The sequence below is a fragment of the Physeter macrocephalus genome, chromosome 18, assembly GCF_002837175.3.
Source record: "Physeter macrocephalus isolate SW-GA chromosome 18, ASM283717v5, whole genome shotgun sequence".
In the NCBI taxonomy this organism is placed as follows: Eukaryota; Metazoa; Chordata; class Mammalia; order Artiodactyla; family Physeteridae; genus Physeter; species Physeter macrocephalus.
In genome coordinates, this window is record NC_041231.1 from 60,860,422 (window position 1) to 60,882,788 (window position 22,367).

At 34.4% G+C, this 22,367-nt stretch overlaps 1 protein-coding gene across 9 annotated transcripts in view; it reads left to right on the forward strand.

The window, feature by feature from the left end:
- SLC4A7 (solute carrier family 4 member 7) overlaps positions 1-18,025 on the forward strand; it is a 121,021-nt gene extending 102,996 nt beyond the window's left edge. For 5 of the 9 annotated variants that reach the window (XM_024116501.3, XM_024116502.3, XM_024116500.3 and 2 more), the window contains 6 exons: positions 713-781; positions 2,172-2,345; positions 7,692-7,823; positions 10,073-10,170; positions 12,968-13,075; positions 14,989-18,025. In XM_024116501.3, the coding sequence (XP_023972269.1) occupies positions 713-781; positions 2,172-2,345; positions 7,692-7,823; positions 10,073-10,170; positions 12,968-13,075; positions 14,989-15,070 (663 nt within the window). In that variant the 3' untranslated portion in view covers positions 15,071-18,025. The remainder of the gene's footprint in view (positions 1-712; positions 782-2,171; positions 2,346-7,691; positions 7,824-10,072; positions 10,171-12,967; positions 13,076-14,988) is intronic. The other 4 variants (XM_028479172.2, XM_028479176.2, XM_028479173.2 and 1 more) reach the window with 1 other exon arrangement.
- The last annotated feature ends 4,342 nt before the right edge of the window (positions 18,026-22,367 follow it).

Sequence of the window (22,367 nt, forward strand, 5' to 3'; positions counted from 1 at the left end):
TTTCTTTTCTCCCACAGTCCTTAGTTAAGGACAGATGAGGTTGTTTAGTAGAGAATGAGTGTGATTCTCTTCTGGCTGTTAGGTCTTTCTGGCTGTTAGGTGAGTGCTGGTTGTGGTGTTTGAATCAATGAATGGGGCCCGTTGCTGGCTTTCCTGTGGGATGCCTGGGCATGGACTAGGTAGGCAGTTTGGGATCCCCCTAACTGTCAAAGTAACAAGGACATTCTTTTGCAGGATGGTGTTTATTTATTATTCGTATTCAGTAAATGGTATTGTATAGCAGTCACTGTAGGGGTAGTGATAGTAATAATAATGGCTAACACTTTCTGAGTGATTGATATGTACCATGTGCTTTTCTGAGTATTTTATGAATTTGAAGTTTTTTAATCTTCAAGGCAATCTGATACAGAAACTAAAACAGAGAGGTTAAGGCTCAAGAAGAGGTTAACTGGGTTTTTAAGCCAAGTAATCTGATTGTAGTGCCTGTGCTCTTAACCACAGAACACAGTCCCTTCTTAGGAGGGAACATGTAGATGGTAAATGATTCTTCAAGGAGGTTATTGTTTACTAGCATTTTTTTTGGTTATAGAAAAGTCTCATCACTGAAAGATATGTTAACTCTATCTCATAGGCACTGACTATGTTTTTATGTATTTTTTATGTGAAATTGTTCTGGTAACATGGGTTCTAATTGTGGTCATTTTACTTACAGTTTATTCCAATGCCTGTTCTATATGGTGTTTTCCTTTATATGGGCGTTTCCTCATTAAAAGGAATCCAGGCAAGTCTTAAGCATTTAATAACTTTGTAAAAAAAACTTAAACATTTTATATTTGAAGTGATTGTTTTTGTGATGGCAGTGATTTTTTTCTCTGATATTTTGGGGGCAGGTTAACTAGTGACTTCAAATCCACATTTTCCAAGTAATTATTGCTTACTGCACATTTTTCCCCCCCCGAGAGTGAGATCATGAACTGTTATGTCCTTACCTATTTTTAATTGAAGCTAATGAAAGGTAACTATCAATGAAGACTAGTATAGTAAGAGGGAGGATCAAAAGGATTGGGATGGGGGAAAAGGGGCTGTTTCTGACAACGTTAGAACAGCAGTTTCAGTTGCTTAAAAAGAAAATGTAGATATTAGTCTTCTATAACCATGGTAATACCTGCCATTTGTATGGTGCAGTACAGTTTATAGAGCCTAGTATACAGATGATTTTCTGTGATCCTCAAAACAACTTTGCGATACGAAAGGAAGAAATACTGATTTTGTAAATCATGAAACAGAAATAGGCTTACTGAAGGTTTTTAACTAAGTAAGCAATGGAGCCAAGGCTAGAATCTAGTGTTTTCACTACTCTGTTTTGTCTTATTTATAGTATTTCTTGGGAAACAAGCTGATAGAATGAATTAGGATTTGTGTGAATCCAGCCTTAGTGTAGAACGTGTAGCTGCTCAGGCAGGGTTGGCACCACTCACCCAGTCGCGGCCATGAGCAGCGTGTGGTCCCGAGCTGCTGGCTTCTGGCTGCCGGGTATCTCAGACGCACCAGCGTTTCTTTTTCAACACAGTCCAGTATCTACTCTCCAGTGGTCAAGAGATGATGTCATTAACTCAGTTGATTATTTTACAACAATTTTGTGAGGTATGTAGGGCTGATCTTATTCCTGGTTTATAAATGAGGAAATTAAAGCTCAAAAGGACCAAGGAATTGGCTCATAGTTTCCTTTTCAGTGGGTGAAAAATTAGTAATTGTTACCTCAGGTTATTTTCATAAAATTGGTAATGTTAGACTTAGAAAGTACCTTGGGAGACTGTTACTCTTTTATTTTACATATTAGAAAACAAGGTCAGAGAGATTAAATGACTTGTGCATTTGATTATAGCAGATAAATTTATCGAAATATTTTAATTCCCCAATTTAAAACATTTTGACTTGAATTTTCTGATTAATGAATTACATTTGTTTAAGTGGTTGCCTTGATTGTCTTTTTCCTCCTTGGATCAAGATGTTATAAACTGAGACATTCTCCTGTGTTGTCACGGCATATCAGGGAAGTTAGAGTTTAAATCACAAAACCCTAAAGTAGAATACAATTTCTTTTCCTAAGTAGTAGAAATGATATTTTTGTTGAAAACTTTTTCTTGTTTTGCTTTCCATTCGATATCCAGTTTTTTGACCGTATAAAATTATTTGGAATGCCCGCTAAGCACCAGCCCGACCTGATTTACCTCCGCTACGTGCCCCTCTGGAAGGTCCACGTCTTCACAGTCGTCCAGCTCACCTGTCTGATCCTCTTGTGGGTGATAAAAGCTTCGGCTGCTGCAGTAGTTTTTCCCATGATGGTAAGGATTTTTTTTTTCAGACTTTGTCACTAATTAATAACATTTTTGTGTGTTTTGGTAGTACTTATCTTACTAATATTTATAAATGACTTTGAGAAAAGGATTTTAAGCACCTTAGGTGTTTTGAAATGTGAATTAGCCCTTTCTAGCTATGAAACCAACAGTTTTCAAAGTTGAATTTGCTTGTCATTTTCTAATTTTGGTTTGTTTTTTATTTTTAGTCCTTGGGTATAGAACACTGTTCTGCATTTTTAAACAACTTCAGAGTTTAGGATGTTTATGAAGCAAATATGATAGCCTAACTTAAAAAGCAGAGGAACCAGAGCAACATGGTTCTTTAATAGGCTATTTCAATACATCTTTTTCAGAAATTAATAGATCTAGAAGTCAAAAAGTAATAAAAGATTATAGATGATATTAATAATTCATTACATTATCATATAATTTAATAATTATTCATAATTTAATCATTAAATTATCACATTTCAAAATTGCATTTTGCAAATAAGGAATATTCATCCTTTTGTAAATATTATGCAAAAGTTGGTTTATGTACATGGCCACAAAGAAAATCTTTAAAAATTAAAAAGTTGTGAAAATTATACAGTTAATATTCCCTGATCACAAATAAATTAAATTACAAATGAATAGTGAAAAGTCACTTAAAAATATTCAGTGTTTAGAAATTAAATTCTGAAATAAGCCCTGGGTGGAAAACGGAGTTAAAAAAACCATTGTGGAGATATTGAAATGAATAAAACCTTTTATCTATGAGATAGAGCTAAAGTTATACTCATAGGAAAATATGTACCCTTTGTTGCCCTTATTTTTTCAAGAAGACTTAAAATAAATGCAACCAAGTTTTTTGTTTGTAAAGATCAATAATGGATAAACTCATTAGTAAAGAAGAAAATGAGAGAGCAAAATATACAAGATTAAAAAAGAGAAAAGATACATAATAACCACAACTATGGAAGAGATTTGAGGGGTTTTAAGAAAACAGTACGTGAACCTATAGCAGTAAATACGAACATCTAGAGTAGAGGTCAATAAACTTTTTTATGTAAAGGGTCAGATAGTAAATATTTTCGGCTTTGTAGTCCACTAGAATATTATACAGACACTTATATAACAAGAGAGAAGTTTCCACAATTTTTTATTGATAAAATTCAAAATAATTGTACAGTTTTTTGTTTTTTTTTAATGAAAGACTGCTAATGAGAAGAATGGAAATTTTTCACTTGGGACAATATTTCACTTAATTGGAGTTAAAAGTTTACCATTCCTCTCATCAAATCAGTTCTAAATGTTCATCTGTAAAAGCTAGTCTTAGCTCACAAGCCATACAAAACAGGTGGTGGAACGGATTTATCCCAGGGGCTTGTGGTTTGCCTACCCCTGATGTAGAGGAAAAAGCCCACTATTTACTACTGTTATTTGATATGAATTGACAGTTCTAACTGTGATGTGAGATAAGAGTAATATAATAATTGGTATAAAGAGAAGATAACTATTTGTTGGTAATGTGATTGTATACCTATTAACCCAAATAACTCAAAAAAGACTAAAATCTCTAATAAAATTAATTAGAATTTTGTTAGGGTGGCTGGATACAAGAAAACATGAAAATTAGTATGCAGGCTCTATCTTAGTAATAATGCTAAAAATTGAAATGAATGAAAAAAAATTTTATTCACAATAGTGGCCAAACACTATAAAATAGTTAATAAATTTAAAAGGAGAAACCTATTTAAAGAAAAAAAAAACTTTATAATAATATTTGTATTAGTTTCTTAGGGCTGCTATAACAAAGTATCACAAACTCATTGGCTTAAAGCAACAGAAATTTGTGCCACAGTTCTGGAGGCCAGAAGTCAGAAATCAAGGTGTGGACAGGGCCCTGCTCCCTCCAAAACCTGCAGGGGAATCCTTCTTTGCCTCCTTCTAGGTTTTGCTGACAGTCTGCATAGCTCCAATGTGCCTTTGTGGTTGCTTGTGTTCTCCATGTGTGTCATTGTGTCTTCACGTGACCATTTTAGGAGGACACCAGACACACTGCATGAGGAGCCTGTTCTCTCCAGTATGACCTGTTCTTAATTAATGACATCTGCAACAATCCTGCTTCCAAATAAAGTCATATTATGAGGTATTAGGGGCTGGGACTTAAATATTTTCATGGGGGACACAAGTCAGCCCTTAACAATATTGAAGAACATAAAATTAAGACCCGAACAGATAGAAATATATACCATGTTCTTTGTTTTGCATATTTAGAATTATAAAAATGTCACTTCCAAGTATGAAGCCTACTAGTTTTATTTACATGTGTGTTTGTGTGTTGGGGGGTGGGGGTTGGTATCAGTGTGAACTGGGTAATTTTAAAGTTTATAGAGAAAAATAGATACCAGAGCCACAACAACATGGATGGTAGAAATATTCTGTATCTTACTGGGGTTGCTTTACACGAGTACATGTATTTTTCAAAAGCATTAAACTCTACACCTGATATTTTTAAATTTACTATATGTAAATTGTATATTAATGAAAAGATATAATAAATACCAGAGAATAACAAAACAAAGACAATTACAATTCAGATTTCCTGGCTGGGTCCGGGGGTGAGGGGCTTGACTGTTCCTGTGCTAATACCTTAGAGTTTTTTGTTTGTTTGTTTGTTTTAAGGGAATTCCTTTATTTTTATTATTTATTTATTTATTTATTTATTTTTGGCTGTGTTGGCTCTTCATTTCTGTGCGAGGGCTTTCTCTAGTTGCGGCAAGGGGGGGCCACTCTTCATTGTGGTGCGCGGGCCTCTCACTATCACGGCCCCTCTTGTTGTGGAGCACAGGCTCTAGATGCACAGGCTCAGTAGTTGTGGCTCACGGGCCTAGTTGCTCCGCGGCATGTGGGATCTTCCCAGACCAGGGCTCGAACCCGTGTCCCCTGCATTGGCAGGCAGATTCTCAACCACTGCACCACCAGGGAAGCCCACCATAGTGTTTTGATAACTGAATATTTACAAATTGCTGTCAAGTCAGCATAGCTAAGACAGTATGAAATTGGCATAGGAATTGACAAATAGATCAGAAAAACAGACTAATGAGTCCAGAAATTAGTAAGAATATATGAGAATTTACCACCTGAATAACATAAGCAGATTATTTCATTAAAGGCGGTAATTCATTTAAATGGGAAAATTTAGTATATAGTGTTAGAGGATTTGACTGCATACTGGGAGCTAAATAAAGTTGCTATCTTATATCATATTCAGAAAGAAATAATAAATCAATTCAGGATTTAAATGTTAAAATGAATTGTAGTAGAAAATCTTGAAGATTATTTGTATAATCCAGTGATTGAAGGTAATTTTTCAAAGATGGTAGAGAAATCCAACAGTAAAAGAAAGATGATCTATTTGACCACATGATAATTGTTTTGTATGTCCTTATTAAAATCAGATTGTGAACTGGGAGAAAATATTTGTAACATATAAGACAGATAAAGTGTTTCTGTCCAAACTACACAGAACTTTTAGGAATTCATGAACAGAAGTCAATTGAAAAAAACAGGCAAAAGACAGGAAATAGTGAAAACAGAAGATGGAAAACATAGAACACTGACATAAATCGCAGCAATGTCTATTTGGATCCACCTCCTAGAGTAATGAAAATAAAAGCAAAAATAAACAAATGGGACCTAATCAAACTTATGAGTTTTTAACAGCAAAGGAAACTATAAACAAAATGAAAAGACAGCCCACAGAATGGGAGAAAATATTTGCAAACTATGTGACTGACAGGGATTAATCTCCAAAGTACACAAACAGCTCATGCAGTTCAATATCAAAAAAACAAACAACCCAGAACATCTAAATAGACATTTCTCCAAAGAAGACATACAGATGGCCATAAAGCACATGAAAAGCTGCTCAACATCGCTAATTATTAGAGAAATGCAAATCAGAACTACAGTGAGGTATCACCTCACACTGGTCAGAATGGCCATCATCAAAAAGTCTCCAAACAGTAAATGCTGGCGAGGGTGTGGAGAAAAGGGTACCCTCCTACAGTGTTGGTGGGAATGTAAATTGGTTCAGCCACTATGGAGAATAGTATATAGGTTCCTCAGAAAACTAAAAATAGAGCTGCTGCCATATGATCCAGCAGTCCCACTCCTGGGCATGTATTCAGAGAAAACCATAATTCGAAAAATACAGGCACCCCAGTATTCATTGCAGCACTATATAATAGCCAAGACATGGAAGCAACCTAAATGTCCATCAACAGATGAATGGATAAAGATGATGTGGTATTTATATATACAATGGAATGTCACTCAGCCATAAAAAAGAATGAAATAATGCCATTTGCAGCAACATGGTTGGACCTAGAGATTATCATACTAAGTGAAGTAAGTCAGATAAAATCAGATATCATGTGATATCACTTATATGTGGAATCTAAAAAAAAATGATACAAAGGAACTTCTTTACAAAACAGAAACAGACTCACAGACATAGAAAACAAACATTCGGTTACCAACGGGGAAACGTGGTGGGGAGGGATATATTAGGAGTTTGGGATTAACATATACACACTACTGTTGTACATATAAAAGGTAATCCACAAGGACCTACTGTATAGCACAGGGAACTCTACTCAATATTCTGTAATAACCTCTATGGGAGAAAAATCTGAAAAAGAATATAGATATATGTATATGTATAACTGCATCACTTTGCTGTACACCTGAAACTAACACAACATTGTGAATCAACTATACTCCAATATAAAATAAAAATTTTTTAAAATAAAGTAAAAGAAAAAAAACAGAAGAGGAACTCCAAATGTCCAGTGAACATTTGAAAACATCTTCAACCTTAGCAGCAGTTAAAGAAAAGCAAATTAAAGAATAATGTGTCTTTTTCACAAATATAATTTGAAAGTTAAAACCTAATGCTTGAAAATGGGTTCTCTAATGCATTGCTGAAGAGATTTTTAAAAATTATATCTACTTAAATAATGTACATAATGTAAAGTCATAAAAAATAATCATGTTTGTGAAGACACTCATCATGCTTAATCTGCTTTATAGTTTTATGCAGAGTTCAAGGGATTTATATAGGAAAGGCTAAAAATGTCATTTCCTTTATGTTTTTGAGCAGAAAGTTGAAAAAGATAAATAGGTGACTCAGTTTCTTTGAAATAAGATGGTGTATGAAGTCATTTTAAAATAAAATATGTGAAGTACTTTTCAATTTACGATTTAATAAATACTTTTTCTCCAACTGATATAACTTGTATATTTTTAGATGTTACTTAATATTCTCTCTATCACTTTTTAAAGGTTCTTGCATTAGTCTTTGTACGCAAACTCATGGATCTGTGTTTCACAAAAAGAGAGCTTAGTTGGCTTGATGATCTCATGCCAGAAAGTAAGAAAAAGAAAGAAGACGACAAAAAGAAAAAAGAGAAAGAGGTAAAAAAAGAATTTTAAATATACACTATTCACTTATTGTTTAATATTTTGTACCAAGTAGCAAGCACTATTATAGTCACTTTGATGGAATCAACTCCTTCAGTCCTCCTAAGAACCTTATGATTATAAAGTGTAGGTACTTTTATTATCCCCAATTTACAAATGAGGAAACAGAGAGAGAGGGAGGTTAGTAGGTAAACACAGGCTCTTACCCATTTTACCATCTTGCCTTTAGCCCTTACACAAAAATAGTTGAAAAAAAAATTACATATCATGTGTATACTAAATCAACAGAAGAATTTACCAGTATTAAAACATAGGTAACACAAAATAATTCTGCATCATAGTCTTCCATCTAATATAACCTTAAATGTACATAAGTACATTTTAGCATACATTTTAATTTTAACAGCATTTTAATAATCTGGCATATATTGGGTTGACCAAAAAGTTTGTTTGGGTTTTTCTGTAACATCTTATGGAAATGAACGTTTTGGCCAACCCAGTGTAAGGACAAAAAGGACTTTAAGTAAATATCTTTTTACAGAAAGTATAGTAAAACTTTAGTTTTTATATTCAATATTATGTACCCTTAGTTGATTTGTATACTGAGATTTACATGAATACTCTTTTCTGAATTTGATTTTTTTTAAATAACCAGCTCAATACTATAACCTAGTAAGAAGGACAAATAAACACTTGAGTATGTAGCATAGGTGATATTGTTGATTTTAGTGCCTCACTTAATTTTCCCATTCAGAATATTGTTTGAAAATGAAAGATAAGAAGATATACATTTTTTAAAGTTGTGGTCCTATTTAAATAGATCTCAGAATTGCTGGTTTTTTTTTTTCTAATTTTTGAGGGAAATCAGCATAATTTATAACATATTGCATAGTATTTATGGAAAAGCATTTATTAAAGTTTTGCAGACAAACGTGTTTAGGGCTTGTTGGCATTTTTTCATGGTTTCGATTGATTTTTCAGTGCTGATTTATGGCAAAATTACTGGTTGTGTATTTACTTTTCAACAAAAATTTTGACTTTTTAATTAGGACACTAATTAAAACATTTGAATTGAGTCTCCAAAATTTTTAAGAGCTTTGTTTCCTTCAAAGCTATATATGTATGTAAATGTTTATGAACTTGATGATTTTTCAAATAGGATATAATCTATTTATAAAATACTTAGGTAAAATTGCTTGCTTATTCCTGTATCAGGGAGGATAAGGTTATTTGCATATCACAAAACAAAAGTAAAGCTGGCTTAAACACAAGAGCTTATTTTCTCCTATAAAAGGAATCTTGAAAGTAAGTGATCTGGTGTGATGGCTCCACAAAGTTATCAGGAACTCTGCTGCTTTTCTCCCAGCTTGGCATAGACTTTCCATCCTCACAATCCCCTGATGGGTCAGAAGGGTTGCTGAATTTGAGCTGTCATGTCAGCATCAGAGACAGCAGGAGGTAGACCGTGGGCAGCTCCACCCTGCCATCCAGAAATGGCATCCAGGAATTTCCACTGGCACCACACTGAATTGCAAGGAGTGCTGGGAAATTTAGTTTAGTTTTTATTTTTGTATCTTTTATTATTTTTGTTAAAACTGGGTGCATCGCCACCCCCAAGTAGTGGGATTTCTATCAGTAAGACAGAGGAGAGAATGCTCTTTCTGTCTTTCCTGTACTGCCCACCCTCCCCATTATAACTGTGTCATGATTTTGGCTGTTTCTTAGCTAAGGTGTTCTCAACCTGGGGTGACTTTCTGATGGTCAAAAAGGGGCTGCTACTGGCATCTAGTGGCCTGCTGAACATCCTGCATACACAGGACTGCCTCCCAGACAAAGAATTGTTTGGCTCTAAATGTCAGTATTGCTGAGATTGAGAAACCCTGCCTTATCCAAGTGAGGTTTTGCTTATATTATAATGAGAGTTATGAGGTTTCACAAAATTTTGTCGCTCATTGTATGCCTGTGTAATAATTGATAATAAAATTTATGTAGCTGAATTGATATTTAAACAGTATCAGTGATTAACTTATAGAGGTGAAAGTTACAACCTCTTAAAATTAATCTTTACAAGTAGTTGTTTTCATCTTGTGCTACAAGTATGTGTTCATGGTAAAATTTTCAGTCATGGCAGATTAAATAATATTGTCAGTTTGGTTTTCTGATTCTTTAAGATATTAATATATTAATTGGTCCTCCTGGAAATATTCTGGGAAAAGTAATCTCTTCATGTATGTGCTTTAAAGGAAGCTGAGAGAATGCTTCAAGCTGGTGAAGATACTGTGCATCTTCCATTTGAAGGGGGAAGCCTCTTGCAGATTCCAGTTAAGGCACTAAAATACAGGTGAGATGCAGCTTCATCCTTTAAAATGTGCTTCATTTACATGTCAGATGCATGAATAAGCCATGCAATGTTTCTTTAAAGTCATGTTACCTGTTTTTTAAAAGATGACAAACACTGCATCTGACATGTGGGCTAAAGGAGGGCTTCCTGCAGGTGGAAAAGAAAGTCATTGGCTCATCGCCCTTCTCGCTTGCAGGAAGGAGTGAAGGAGACCTTGGCATCCATGCCAAGCAGAGATTGTCTTGTCGTTCATCACTCCATCTGTTTCAGTGAAGTTTAAAATCAGTCTTAGAATATTCCCATTCTCTCAGTAGTAAACCTTTTTTTTTTCTGCCTTTCATTATATCTGGGGTTGGTGTATGCTGGAAAATAAACATTTGTAATCCATTTTTTGATAACCTGTGACAATGTGACTATGTTTAGAGGCCCTAGAACTCTCCTGCTGTTTCCAAAGGTGTGATTTGACCATTGACAGTGAGGGCTCATACTAGGGAAAAATTAATGTTTCATATATAGTTTATCATGTATGATTTTGGCGATTTATATTTGAATCTAAGAACTAAATATAGAGGTTGGGAAATGTAAGCTTTTTTGTAGATTAAAAACCTCTATTATTTATGTACACATCTGATTCTTCTACACATTTATTCTATTTATGACTGGCCATTTATAGAAGAAAAATCAGTTTTAGAATATATATAGGTTCCTTCCTTGACCAGTTAATGGAAAATGTTTGTTGATATTTAATTATCTTGCTTCAACCTTTTTTTCATTTTTAACTTATCTTTATAGTTTTTATAAGGGCACATTTGGACTTGTACATGTTGATTAGTTTTGATAAATGAATTCACAAGTAATTTTTCTCTAATACTTTTTGTCATTGGTATTATTAACTTTTATCATTGGTATTATTCTTTGTCACCTTTATCACTGGTATTATTCTTTGTCACCTTTCATGATTTTCCTTCAAATTTGTATATACCTAAAATTAATTGCCAAGTATAGACATTTTGATATACCCAAATAGAGTGCTCTGCTTCTCTAGATTCTGTAAATGTTTGTTAAATGAATTAATTTAGCAACAAATGACTTTGTTGCTAAAAAGAGTATAGGAACTGCCGTGATAGTTACTGGTGACTCACCAGTTTGCTGAGATTGTTTGCCACTTAATTTCTGCAGGTCCTGTATTATCTCTTCCTCACTGTGATTACACATGGATCTTGACAAATTTAAATGGAGTCCATGCTTACACTGTCTAATATTTAACAAAAAGAATGGGTATATGTATATTTACTTTTGTCTTTTAAATGATGACGTGAACCATGATTAATGTCATTTGGATTAAAGCTTGAACATCCAGAATGCCAGGAACTGGCTGACCTGTTTATTTGCCAGAATTTAAAATCTGAAGTAGCTTTGGATTACTTGCCATGAAAATGGAGTGAGATAACATATGAAAGCATCTGGAAACTGTAAAGTCCTATAAAATATGAAAATAATTTATTTAATGTAGACAAAATTTTTCCCATCTAGTTTTATTTTGGGGAAAAACAAATGTATACTTTCTTCAAAAAAGGTCTCAATTTCTACTAACGGGAAAGTTCTTGCTTAGAAGAGATCATTTAGAAGCTAGAAAGTGCTTCAAGAACTTCTCTCTTCAGTTATTTGAAGTTGGCAACTAAGCAAAAAAAACATTTTCTTGGGGTAGACAGGGTTTCAAGTTGGATGGCTCTGCCATGGTGAATTTGGGTGTCCAAATTTGTGCACTTTTAAAAACTTCACTTGGTGAAGCAGCCATTCCTAGAGAGTCTCCAGTGGCCGTGTCACTCTTTACTGCAGTCTTACATCATAAACGACATGCAGATTTAAAGTGTGAAAAGATGACTGCTCTTTAGTCATTTATAACCTGGCTGCCAGCACATTGTTAATTTAACATCTCATTTGACATTTGTATTTGTCGCTTGTTTGCATGAAATGTTTTCCTTTTGGTGAAGAAAAAGGACTTGCAAATATATTCCTGTTAACTTCCTGGTACTTTCATGTTACTCCAAACTGACGACCTTGAGCCCAAAATTATTATGGATATCTTCATTATTGGATTTGGGGTCTTGAGGTAATTTTTGCAGTATTTCACAGAGACATGGAATGGTTACATTTGTTTCTTATAATGAAAGGACAGTATTTGGATTTTGATAAATTTTATATAGTAACACCTTCATACTAAAAACATTACTGATACGGTAATACCAGCTAAAAGCAGTACTTATAAACCTTTTTTGTGTGTTATCTGTTGAAGTATTTTAAAGTGTCTCATTTCCCAGAATTCTTTTTAATGATTTTTAAAAGCTATGAAAAAATATTTTTTAAATCCTAATTGTAATTTTTCTTTATGTACTTTGGATAGTTGTTTGCTGCTATTGAAATTTGTGCAGATTATAAAAGTTTTCTAACTGACTTGAGGCTGTATCACTTTTTATATTTATAAGCACATTAATATATTCCTTTATGTTATTTCAATAGTATACTTATAGCCAAGATAATCACCTTTGGGCATCATTGACAATTTAATTAGTCTCATTGCTAGTTTTGATTATAAAGAAAGATGCAGTTCCCCTTGAGACCTTTATAATAGAACTCCAAAATACTGCTATCTTGCTAGATCTTGGTTTAAGTGCGTGACAAAGAGTGTTCTCAATTTTAAGTTGATGAAAGCAAATATGATATAGATAATAGGAATGACAATATTAATGCTTTTGCAAGTACTGAATACTAACCAGAAAGTGTATTTGTTCTTCAGTGTTGATCCCTCAGTTGTTAACATATCAGATGAAATGGCCAAAACCGCACAGTGGAAGGCACTGTCCATGAATACTGAGAATGCCAAAGTAACCAGATCTAACACGAGGTAGCTGTAATGATTTATGCATTTTCTAACTATAGCCAACTTTCAGTTTACTTATGGATAGCTATTCAGGAAAACCATGAAATTAAACTCAATTTACATAATTTATATTCTCTTTACTTAACAAAAACCAACCTTTTTTTCTTCCTCTTTTTCTTCCTTCTTCCTTTCATCTATCCATCATTTCACTGTATACTGGAAGCAGATATAGGTGCTGATTGTTTTGTTATTTTTTTAATTTATAGTTGCCTATTTCAAAAAAGAATTCTTTTATAATAAAAATGAATATATACATATGGAATAAATATATAAAAGATCAGAAACCATATAAAGAAAGATAATTACTAGGGATTGAATACTAAAATAGAATACTACCTCAATCATGTTTTCTGATAGTCCAAAAAAAAAGGCTTTCTTTTGTTTTACTTTGTTTTAGCCTACTATATCTTCTGGTGAGGTAAACATTTTCCTAGAAGATATTTGTAAGAAATTTAATCCATGGGTGTAAAGGCCATTCAGTTTTATAATGGACCATGTATTATACAACTGTTTCATAACCCCTTCCTTATATTTCTTGTTATGTAATAACCCTTTTTTCTTTCTTTCCCACTCACTTCCAGACCTAAACCTCAGGAATTCTAGCTTGATAATCATTAGTACATTCATCCCTTAGGTCTCTGGAGAAATTAGGTATTATCCTGTCAACATAGTCAACAAATATTTATTTTGGTGTACACTTTGTGCCAGATGCTGTGTTGGGTGTCAGTATATTCTGCTTGGGTGTCAAATATTAAAACTTTTCCAGGCAAGCAATCACATAGCTATTTCTGCTTAGGTATTGTCTTTCTGGCAACTGTCTTTTGATAATGATTGATTAGTTTTTTCTCCAAGATATTTTTCCCTACCTCCTTTTAGAACCTTGCTCCTACTTAATCTCAGTTATCAACTCTTTTGGCTTTTCTCTCATCATTTCTTGAGTTTTAATTCTCTAAGCTAGACTGTTTCCTTCACTTCTATCTTTGATCTCAAAAGCTTTTAAGTTAAACTTTTTGTCATTTTGGATTATTTCATGCAGCCAGAATTTCACTAGATACTCTTTTTACTCTTAGTAATTTTTCACACCTTGTCAGCACCCCTGGCCCAGAATGTTAGTATAGTTAGGATAAATAGAAAGACCTTACAGTAGTATTATTTTGTCTTTTATACTTCTGCCTTTCATTCAGGTTGCCCCTCAATTCAAAATCACATGGGAAGAAAGGGAATGTTTTGTTACATTGTTGAACAGAAAAATGTTTGGGTTATCCTCCTTCAGTTTTGTCTGGAGAAGGCAGCAAACCATAGTGTGTTTCTATCTTTTGCAAAATTTTCAAAGCCCAGATATTCATGTTACAATTAAATCAGTTAATCAGTTAAATCCATATACATGGAATCATTGTATTTGATATTAACTTGAAAATGTAGAATTGTATTTTGATCTTGTATTTGTGAACCAAATTTGGGGAGATAAGATTTGTTACGTTTTGCAGGAAATTATTTGATGCTTATTTATGTTGACAAAGATTAATTTTTAATGAATTTGTCAGTAAGATAAAAGTCTACAACTGTTCACATATAAAGTAAAACTATTAAGCACAGTCATACACTGACCAGTTTTAAAGAGCTCCTCTTCAGTTGTAAGAAAAATGTGAAGTTTAGTGGCAAAAATATCTTTAAAAAACTAAGACTTTTTAATATTTGCCTTTCCAGTTAAGTTTACTGATGCGAAAAGAAAGCAGTAAGATAGTAATAGCAAGTTGTATGTTTATGGTATTCATAGTTGTCTCAAAAGGCTCTTATGGATATTTACTGTTGGCCATGTTTGAATGTAATATTTAACCGTTTCAAAATTATTTATTCTCATTCTTTGTTTTAAATAGCCCTGAAAAACCTATAAGTGTGAAAATAAGTTTTGAAGATGAACCAACAAAGAAATACATGGATGCTGAAACTTCATTATAGAATTGAACCAAGAGGAATTATTTATAAATATATATACATATATATGTGTATGTATATATAATATTTCATGTCACTATATATAACAATATTGTATGTCATGCCATTTATGCATGACTACGGGGTTTTTTGAAGTAGTGTCTGAAGTTTGTTAGGAGCACCATGGAGACTGTGTATATAATGAAATGGTCTCTTAGAAGTGAGGTACATGATTCTTACTACTCAAATATTTATTTTTCTGTTGGAAAATTTTTTTCTGTTCTACAATAGAAAAATGTGGGGAAGTGCATTCAGTCTGCTTTTCTTTAAATCTATTTGTTCATCAGTGGCAGTCCGTACCAACCTTAAGAGATATGTATTTAAATTTTTTCATTGAGTTGCTAGAAATGTTCCCATATTATTTCCTTTCTGCTAGTGCTTTGTGGGAAGAACAGGGCGTCTCTGCCAGTGCTGGGGAACAGATGAGGCCGTATCCTGGCTGCTGTGTGTGTGTTGCATTACATGCATGTCCATCATGTTTCACAGGTGATGGGAACTTTTTCGCTATAGAGGTAGAACAGTGGAAACTTTCTAGATAAGAACTATAATTTTGACCTTTATGTTTTTGAAATTTATTTTAAACTTTAAAACCTCCACATCTAGGTCTCCATTCTAATAGACAAGTATAATTGCAGGTGATTTTATAATTTAACTCCCATACCACTCATTAGTTTATGAATTTTTAAAGCTATAAAATACCAATTTACGATAGTTAAATTTTGTTGCCTTTGTAGAAATTTTTTTCTGAATCCTAGTACTCTGTTAGAGCCCCAAATGCCCACTCTATTATTCTCTGCCTTTGCTGTCCTTTACTTAAAATGTGGTTTAGTTTGTATCAGGTTCAAGTTCTTGATTATTTTTCTATTATAAGTAGTATGATTAGATAATCAGGAGTCAGAATTCTCTTAAGTGGGTTTATGATCAGTATTACTTTATTATGAATTACCTTTCCTTTTCTGTTTACGTTGTTCTTTCTGTTGTATAGGTAATATTTAATAGATTACATTTTTAAATATTTTATTTATTTTAATTGATATGATGCTTAAATATTATATAAACATTTGAAAAGCTAACAAATATAGAGTAAATTGTTAATGTAAATAGTTGGTGCTCACTTCCATTTATGGTTTATTATCTGAGAGCAGTTGATAGATTTTACATCTTTGATATAAAGCACTGCCATATTTGTATTTTAAAAGAAATTTAGACCTATTATGTATAGCTCAGATTGATGACATTCTTCCTAGTTTGTGTTTGTATGTTTTATTTAGATTTTGCTTTCTGAGCTTTTTAACTCTAGCAAATCTTTTTAGTCATCTTTTATATACTTTTACCTCCATATGAAATAAATAAATGTTCTTGTTAAGCCTGTAGGACTGGATGAATGGGGTTGTGAAACTGATTTGGCAAGAGGATGATTTCTAAAAACCAAATGAGTATTGAGAAGCCACTGAAATATCGAAAATAATAACATGAATGTTAGGATGAAAATTTTAATGAAATTCCGATGCTTCCTTTAATCATTTTTAATTAAAGTACAAAAGTATGAAGAATTGATCTTATAGAAGATCATGAGCAATGCCAAAAGCTGATATTTTAGCAATTCTAGCAATCCATTCTAAACTACTTAACTAATAAAATTTCCACATCTAAGACCATGTGATCCGATTCTAGTTAAAATAATGGATTCAGCTTCTGCCTCATATGGGAGGTTGGAAATGTAGCTGATTTTCTTTAGAAAATGTAGCTGGCACTATTTGGTACTGCCTAAAGAAGAGAGATGCTGTCAGCACTTGATGAGAGAGTATTACCCACGGTGCTTGTTACTGTTTATGAGCTTCCATTGAAGTGATTCCTTTTTATTCATAGCAGCAGAATCATTTCCAAAGACCCCAGTATTTGCTGCTATGATTTTGTAATCTCCCCTGATGAACCTGAACAAGAGGATTTCCTTACACCATTCCCTAGTGTCTGGATGTCACAGGGTTAACAAATGTGCTTTTTTATGGGAAATAATTTTAAAATTTGAACTGAAATCTACCTGGGATCATAGTGTTTATGTGATTTTATTTATGAATACTAGTTGTCCAGTGCCAGAAAAACCATGACGTGCAAAATGCTTTGCACTCAGTGTTTTTACTATGTTTCTAATTGTTAATAGTTTCTGCTTTCTTTTGACTACTTGACTTACAAAATGATCTGATTGACTACTCCATTGAAAAGCAAAGGTAACTCATGTTTAAGTAATAGCTTGTTTTATGTGGTTATGATATTTTTCCATTATTTTTGAAAAATAACAATCATGGATAGCATTCTTTGAAAGACAGTGAAAAATGTAATTTACTACATATATTGCTTTTTAAATGTTGCCTTAAACAGGTATAGATGAGTAGTAGTAATTGCTATGTACTGATTTACCTCAAGGTGAAAAAATTAAACCTGTGCATATTCCATTTATAAAATAAATTCATATAAACAGCCCTGCACTTTTTCAGATGCCTTGGTTTCCAGGATGGAGCTCAGTGCTACTGAGTACCCTGGCCGCAGGGCCACCTCAGGATATTCTTTCCTCCACCTATTTTATTTATTTATAGACATCTGTTTACAAGGACTGTAATACATCCTCATGTTGACCATCTGAAATTGACTTTCACTTGAATGCTATTTCACTCTAAAATTGACGCTTTTGAGAAGACAATGAACTAATAACTTCCTTATGATAAAAGGATGATGCTATATATTCTCTAATGATATTAGATATACGAAGTGAGGCACATGATCTTTCTAATGGGTGTTGTATATGTGAGTGTGCTTGTGTGAAGTTGTCAATCATAAATCTCTCAAGTTGTTTTAAAAAGCTGTGGCATATCATTGTTCATATTTGCCAAGCATATAAAATGTGTAGGACAGAATTTTTTATGTGCTAACGCATGTATTTATAAAGCAGATTTCTTTACCACTCAAAATTACTTTCGTTTTCTCCATCTAAAAAAAATGTTTCTTCCATATACCTAAGGTTTATGTATATATATAATAGCTTTATAACTCTTACCTATTGCAAAAGCAGGTTCAAAATTCTGTAAAAGGAAAATGGTCTCCGAAACCAGAGGTATGACACCAGAGCTTGCTGTTTTTAAAGGATTGTATCATGTATATCAGTTCTGTAAATGTGCTCAACAGTGTAACATGTGAATCCTGTTTTAAAGTGCTCAGATTTCGGATGTGTAAGCCATTAATATAACATTGTAATTCAAAAATGTTTAAATTAAATAATTTAATGTTTTAAATTTATTTATGTAGATCACATCATTGTTATCATATGCAGTAGAACTATGTGAACTGTCTTTTGGTTTAGTCCAACAATTATTTATTTTTTTAGAAAGTAAACTTAAGGAGTTTAAGGACATCCAAAATTTAAAATAGTGTTCATACTTCAAAATTTGGCAATTTTAATGTAAAGTTGGTTCTTTTCTAACTTTTCAAAAAGTAATGTGAGTGTCAATAATAGGAAAACATAGTTGGAAATGGAATCATCTAAAGATCATTTTAAAAAATTTAATTAGCATATATTGACTTCTACAGTTGACTTAGAGTAATTGTTAACAGTTGTTTTTTTAATCAGATTTTTGTGTGTTGATTGATTCTTGTGTTGTGGCTTTTCTTTTGTTACTTTCATATTAAGAGTTTTTTTTTTTGTAGGGGGGTTCTCTTCCAATGTTTACTACATTTAAATAAATAGAAATTGAATTTTATTGTTCATTTATACAGTATTTGATAGCTTGGTATAATAACAGTACAGTTCTAATTTTTATGACTTTTATAATTATACAATGATAATATTTTCTTTTATAATAAAATCCAAAGTAAACATTTAAAATGTAGAAGTGATATTTTTCATCTATATGAAGTACAAGTATCTACCAAGTCTATAATGTGAATAATCCTGCTTTTCAAATCTGTTTCATAATATTAGAAGAAAACTATTTTTGGAGATGTTATTGAAGTTGAAAGATCAATAAAAGTCTACTGAATCAGTTGTTGAATATTGTCTTTATTTTGATACTAGAAGAGCTGCATGTCTTTCGCATGAGACCTGATAGGGGATGGAGAAAAATAAGTGATTTCTGTTTCCTGCCTCCTAATTTTCCTAAGCAGAAGACAGAAAAGAGGAAACAGTGAGAAAAGAAGATGAAACCAAATAGTGTGTTTTTCACAATGATTTTTTGATAGTTAAGAAATACTGAAATTAAAGCCCTTTAAGATAGGCTGGTCCATTATTTTCCCTATTTTAAAACACATCTGTTTAGAATAGAATTTTGCAATGGGATATGTAATAAACACACATCACATTACACGATATGTAATGAGCATGTTAATACTGAACTTCCATAGACTCAAGGCTTTTTTGTTTTTAATGGCTAATTTCATTATGAAATTTTTTTAGTAATAGCTAATGACAGGCCTTGGTTTGTTTTCCATTAGGCATGTATGTAACAATTTCCTCCTGTGTTTTCTGCACTGTAAAGTTTCTGATATCTCACAATGAATTTGTCAATTTATTATTCCCATCAACAGAACTTTGAGATTTTTGTGGGGGTTGGGGACGGGGAGAAGAAGGGAAGTAGCGAGTTTCTCACTAGTTTTTGTTTGATCTTGCTCCTTAAGGTATATCTGATCTCTCCAGTATCAGTTCTGTGACCTTTATCTCACTACCTTTATGCTTTTAATGAAAACATTCCTATTGTTTGGAAAACCTTCCTTTCTGTTTCTCTGCTATTCTTGCAAAGCTCAATTTAAGTTCTGCATTTTCTTCAAATTGTGCTCTGCGTGTGCTGCGTTCTGTAAGATCATTCTCCTGCCTCCACTCAAGAGTGTGTCTGTGTTTAAAATGCCCTCTTTTTGTTTTTGTTTTTTGTCCTAGACCAGTGGTCTAGGGTTATTTTAGAAATTTGGGGAATTATTTTTTTCTTCTTGTTGATTCTGAATATTTATTTTAATACCTATTTAAGTTAATTTTATTTGTTCCTTCTGTTATAGTTACCACGTTACACTCTTTTACTTCCGAAGTATGTAATTTACATTATCTGTGGATTCACCTCAGGATAGTAAAAGGGGTATTCAAAAACACCAGAAGGGGATGTTAGGTCTTACAGATTTGGACCCTACCACATCAGCCATGAGCTTAATGCAGGCGTGACCCCTCTGGGGTCGTGTATATTTCTCACATTACAGAGTACAGTGTGGGCCCTGGGTGGGTGTGGTGCTCCTCTCCTGCAGAGCCCCATGTCTCCCATGCCTCATAATCATCTCTGCAACTTTCAGTTACATTCAGGGAAGGCCAAAACATTGGTTTAAGATTTTAAGAGAGAAGAAGAAAGGTGGGAAGCACATTCAATATTCTGATGAAGAAAAGTTCAGAGGAGTAATTTTGTCTCCTGCATAATATTTAAAATGTCTGTAGAGAATACTTTTTCTACTCAGCATCAGTTTGCCTTACCCTCTCAACTTTTTGTGTTTTGATTGGTAACATCATTTCTGCTGGTTTTATGTTCTCTGAAGTATAATTAGTTCTGCTCCATTCACCTGAGTTTGACTTTCATCTCACCTTTCTGTATTTCCAAAATGGTACCTAACTGTTTTAGTTTTAAATGTGTATTTTCAAGTACTCAAACCTAAGTGTTGTTATTCCATTAGGCCTACTTTTCATTATTATTCAAAGAGAAACATCAGGGAAGCATTCACTGTATTCATTTTAAATCAGGTTCTGGGAGATTGAATCACCACACTAATTGACATTCCTGTGGGCACTTGGAGCAACATTAAGATGGGATTGAGTAGGTCCTAGATTAAATTGTCCAGGGGACAGACAGCATGGTGGTTAAGACTGAGCTCTGGATTGAAATTCTAGGTTCTCCCCTGCCTCCATCACTTACCAGCTCTGCCCTGTTGGGCCTCCATGTTACAACTCTAAACTAGGATGAAAAATAACCAGATGGGGGCTTCCTTGGTGGCGCAGTGGATAAGACTCCGCCTGCCAATGCAGGGGACACGGGTTTGAGCCCTGGTCCAGGAAGATCCCACCTGCTGCAGAGCAACTAAGCCCGCGAGCCACAACGACTGAGCCTGTGTGCCTCAACTACTGAAGCCCTCATGCCTAGAGCCCGTGCTCTGCAACAAGAGAAGCCACCACAATAAGAAGCCCGTGCACTGCAACGAAGAGTAGCCCCCGCTCTCTGCAACTAGAGAAAGCCCGATACAGCAACGAAGACCCAACGCAGCCAAAAATAAAATAAAAAATAAGCAGGTGATGTGAAGAGTAGGTGAAATAACGAGGAGTTTGGAACAGTCCCTGGCACAAAATAAGCGCTCAATATTTTTCATTTTTTGAAGCTTCATAATGTAAAGTTGAGTATTTTTTTAAAAAGCTTTAATAAAATTAAAAATTTTTTAATAAAAAGAAGCTTCAGACTTTCACAAAAGGTGAAGAGCCTTGCTCAGCGCCACAAAACGAACTAGTGATAGGTGTCCCACACAGCTCACTCGTACTTTAACGCCGGAGTCGCTGAAACTGTCTAAACGTTACACGAAAGCTATTCAGCAGGTACCGTTGATCCTTTTCAAACTAAATATCTGCTTTGGAAGATAACTGATTTTTAGTCCATAGCAATTGTTGACATTAAACACCCTAAAATGAAGCTGCTCGCTCTCCTACCCATTTTATTTCAAATGCTGAAGGTTGGCACACCGAGTCCAGAAAAACCGACAGCGTTTAGGAAACCCTGGCTGGCAGGCAGCCCGAGGTTGGGGTGAGGCGGCTGCCGCCGCTAGGCCTTCAAGCCCCACCCCACAGCGCGCGCTGCGGCCTGGCCCTGCGCGTCTCCGGTTGCTACGGCAACCCGAGGCCGGCGTCCCCGTCGCCACGGTGTTCGGCGGGCCGCAGCACGGCTACCCCTGATTGGCTGGGGCGCCCTGCCGGTGGAAGAAGAGGTGTCGGCATTGGCTGAGGACGCGCCGGTTTCGTGGCCGGAAGGAGGATTGGATTGACGCACCAACGGTGCTGCTGGCAGCAGTGCCCCCGAGGTGAAGGGGACCAGGCGCGGGCTAGGGGAGAGGAGGACGGGCCCCCGATCCAGAGCAGCGTGACAGTAGCAGAGACGGCCTGGCCCTGCGCGTCTCCGGTTGCTACGGCAACCCGAGGCCGGCGTCCCCGTCGCCACGGTGTTCGGCGGGCCGCAGCACGGCTACCCCTGATTGGCTGGGG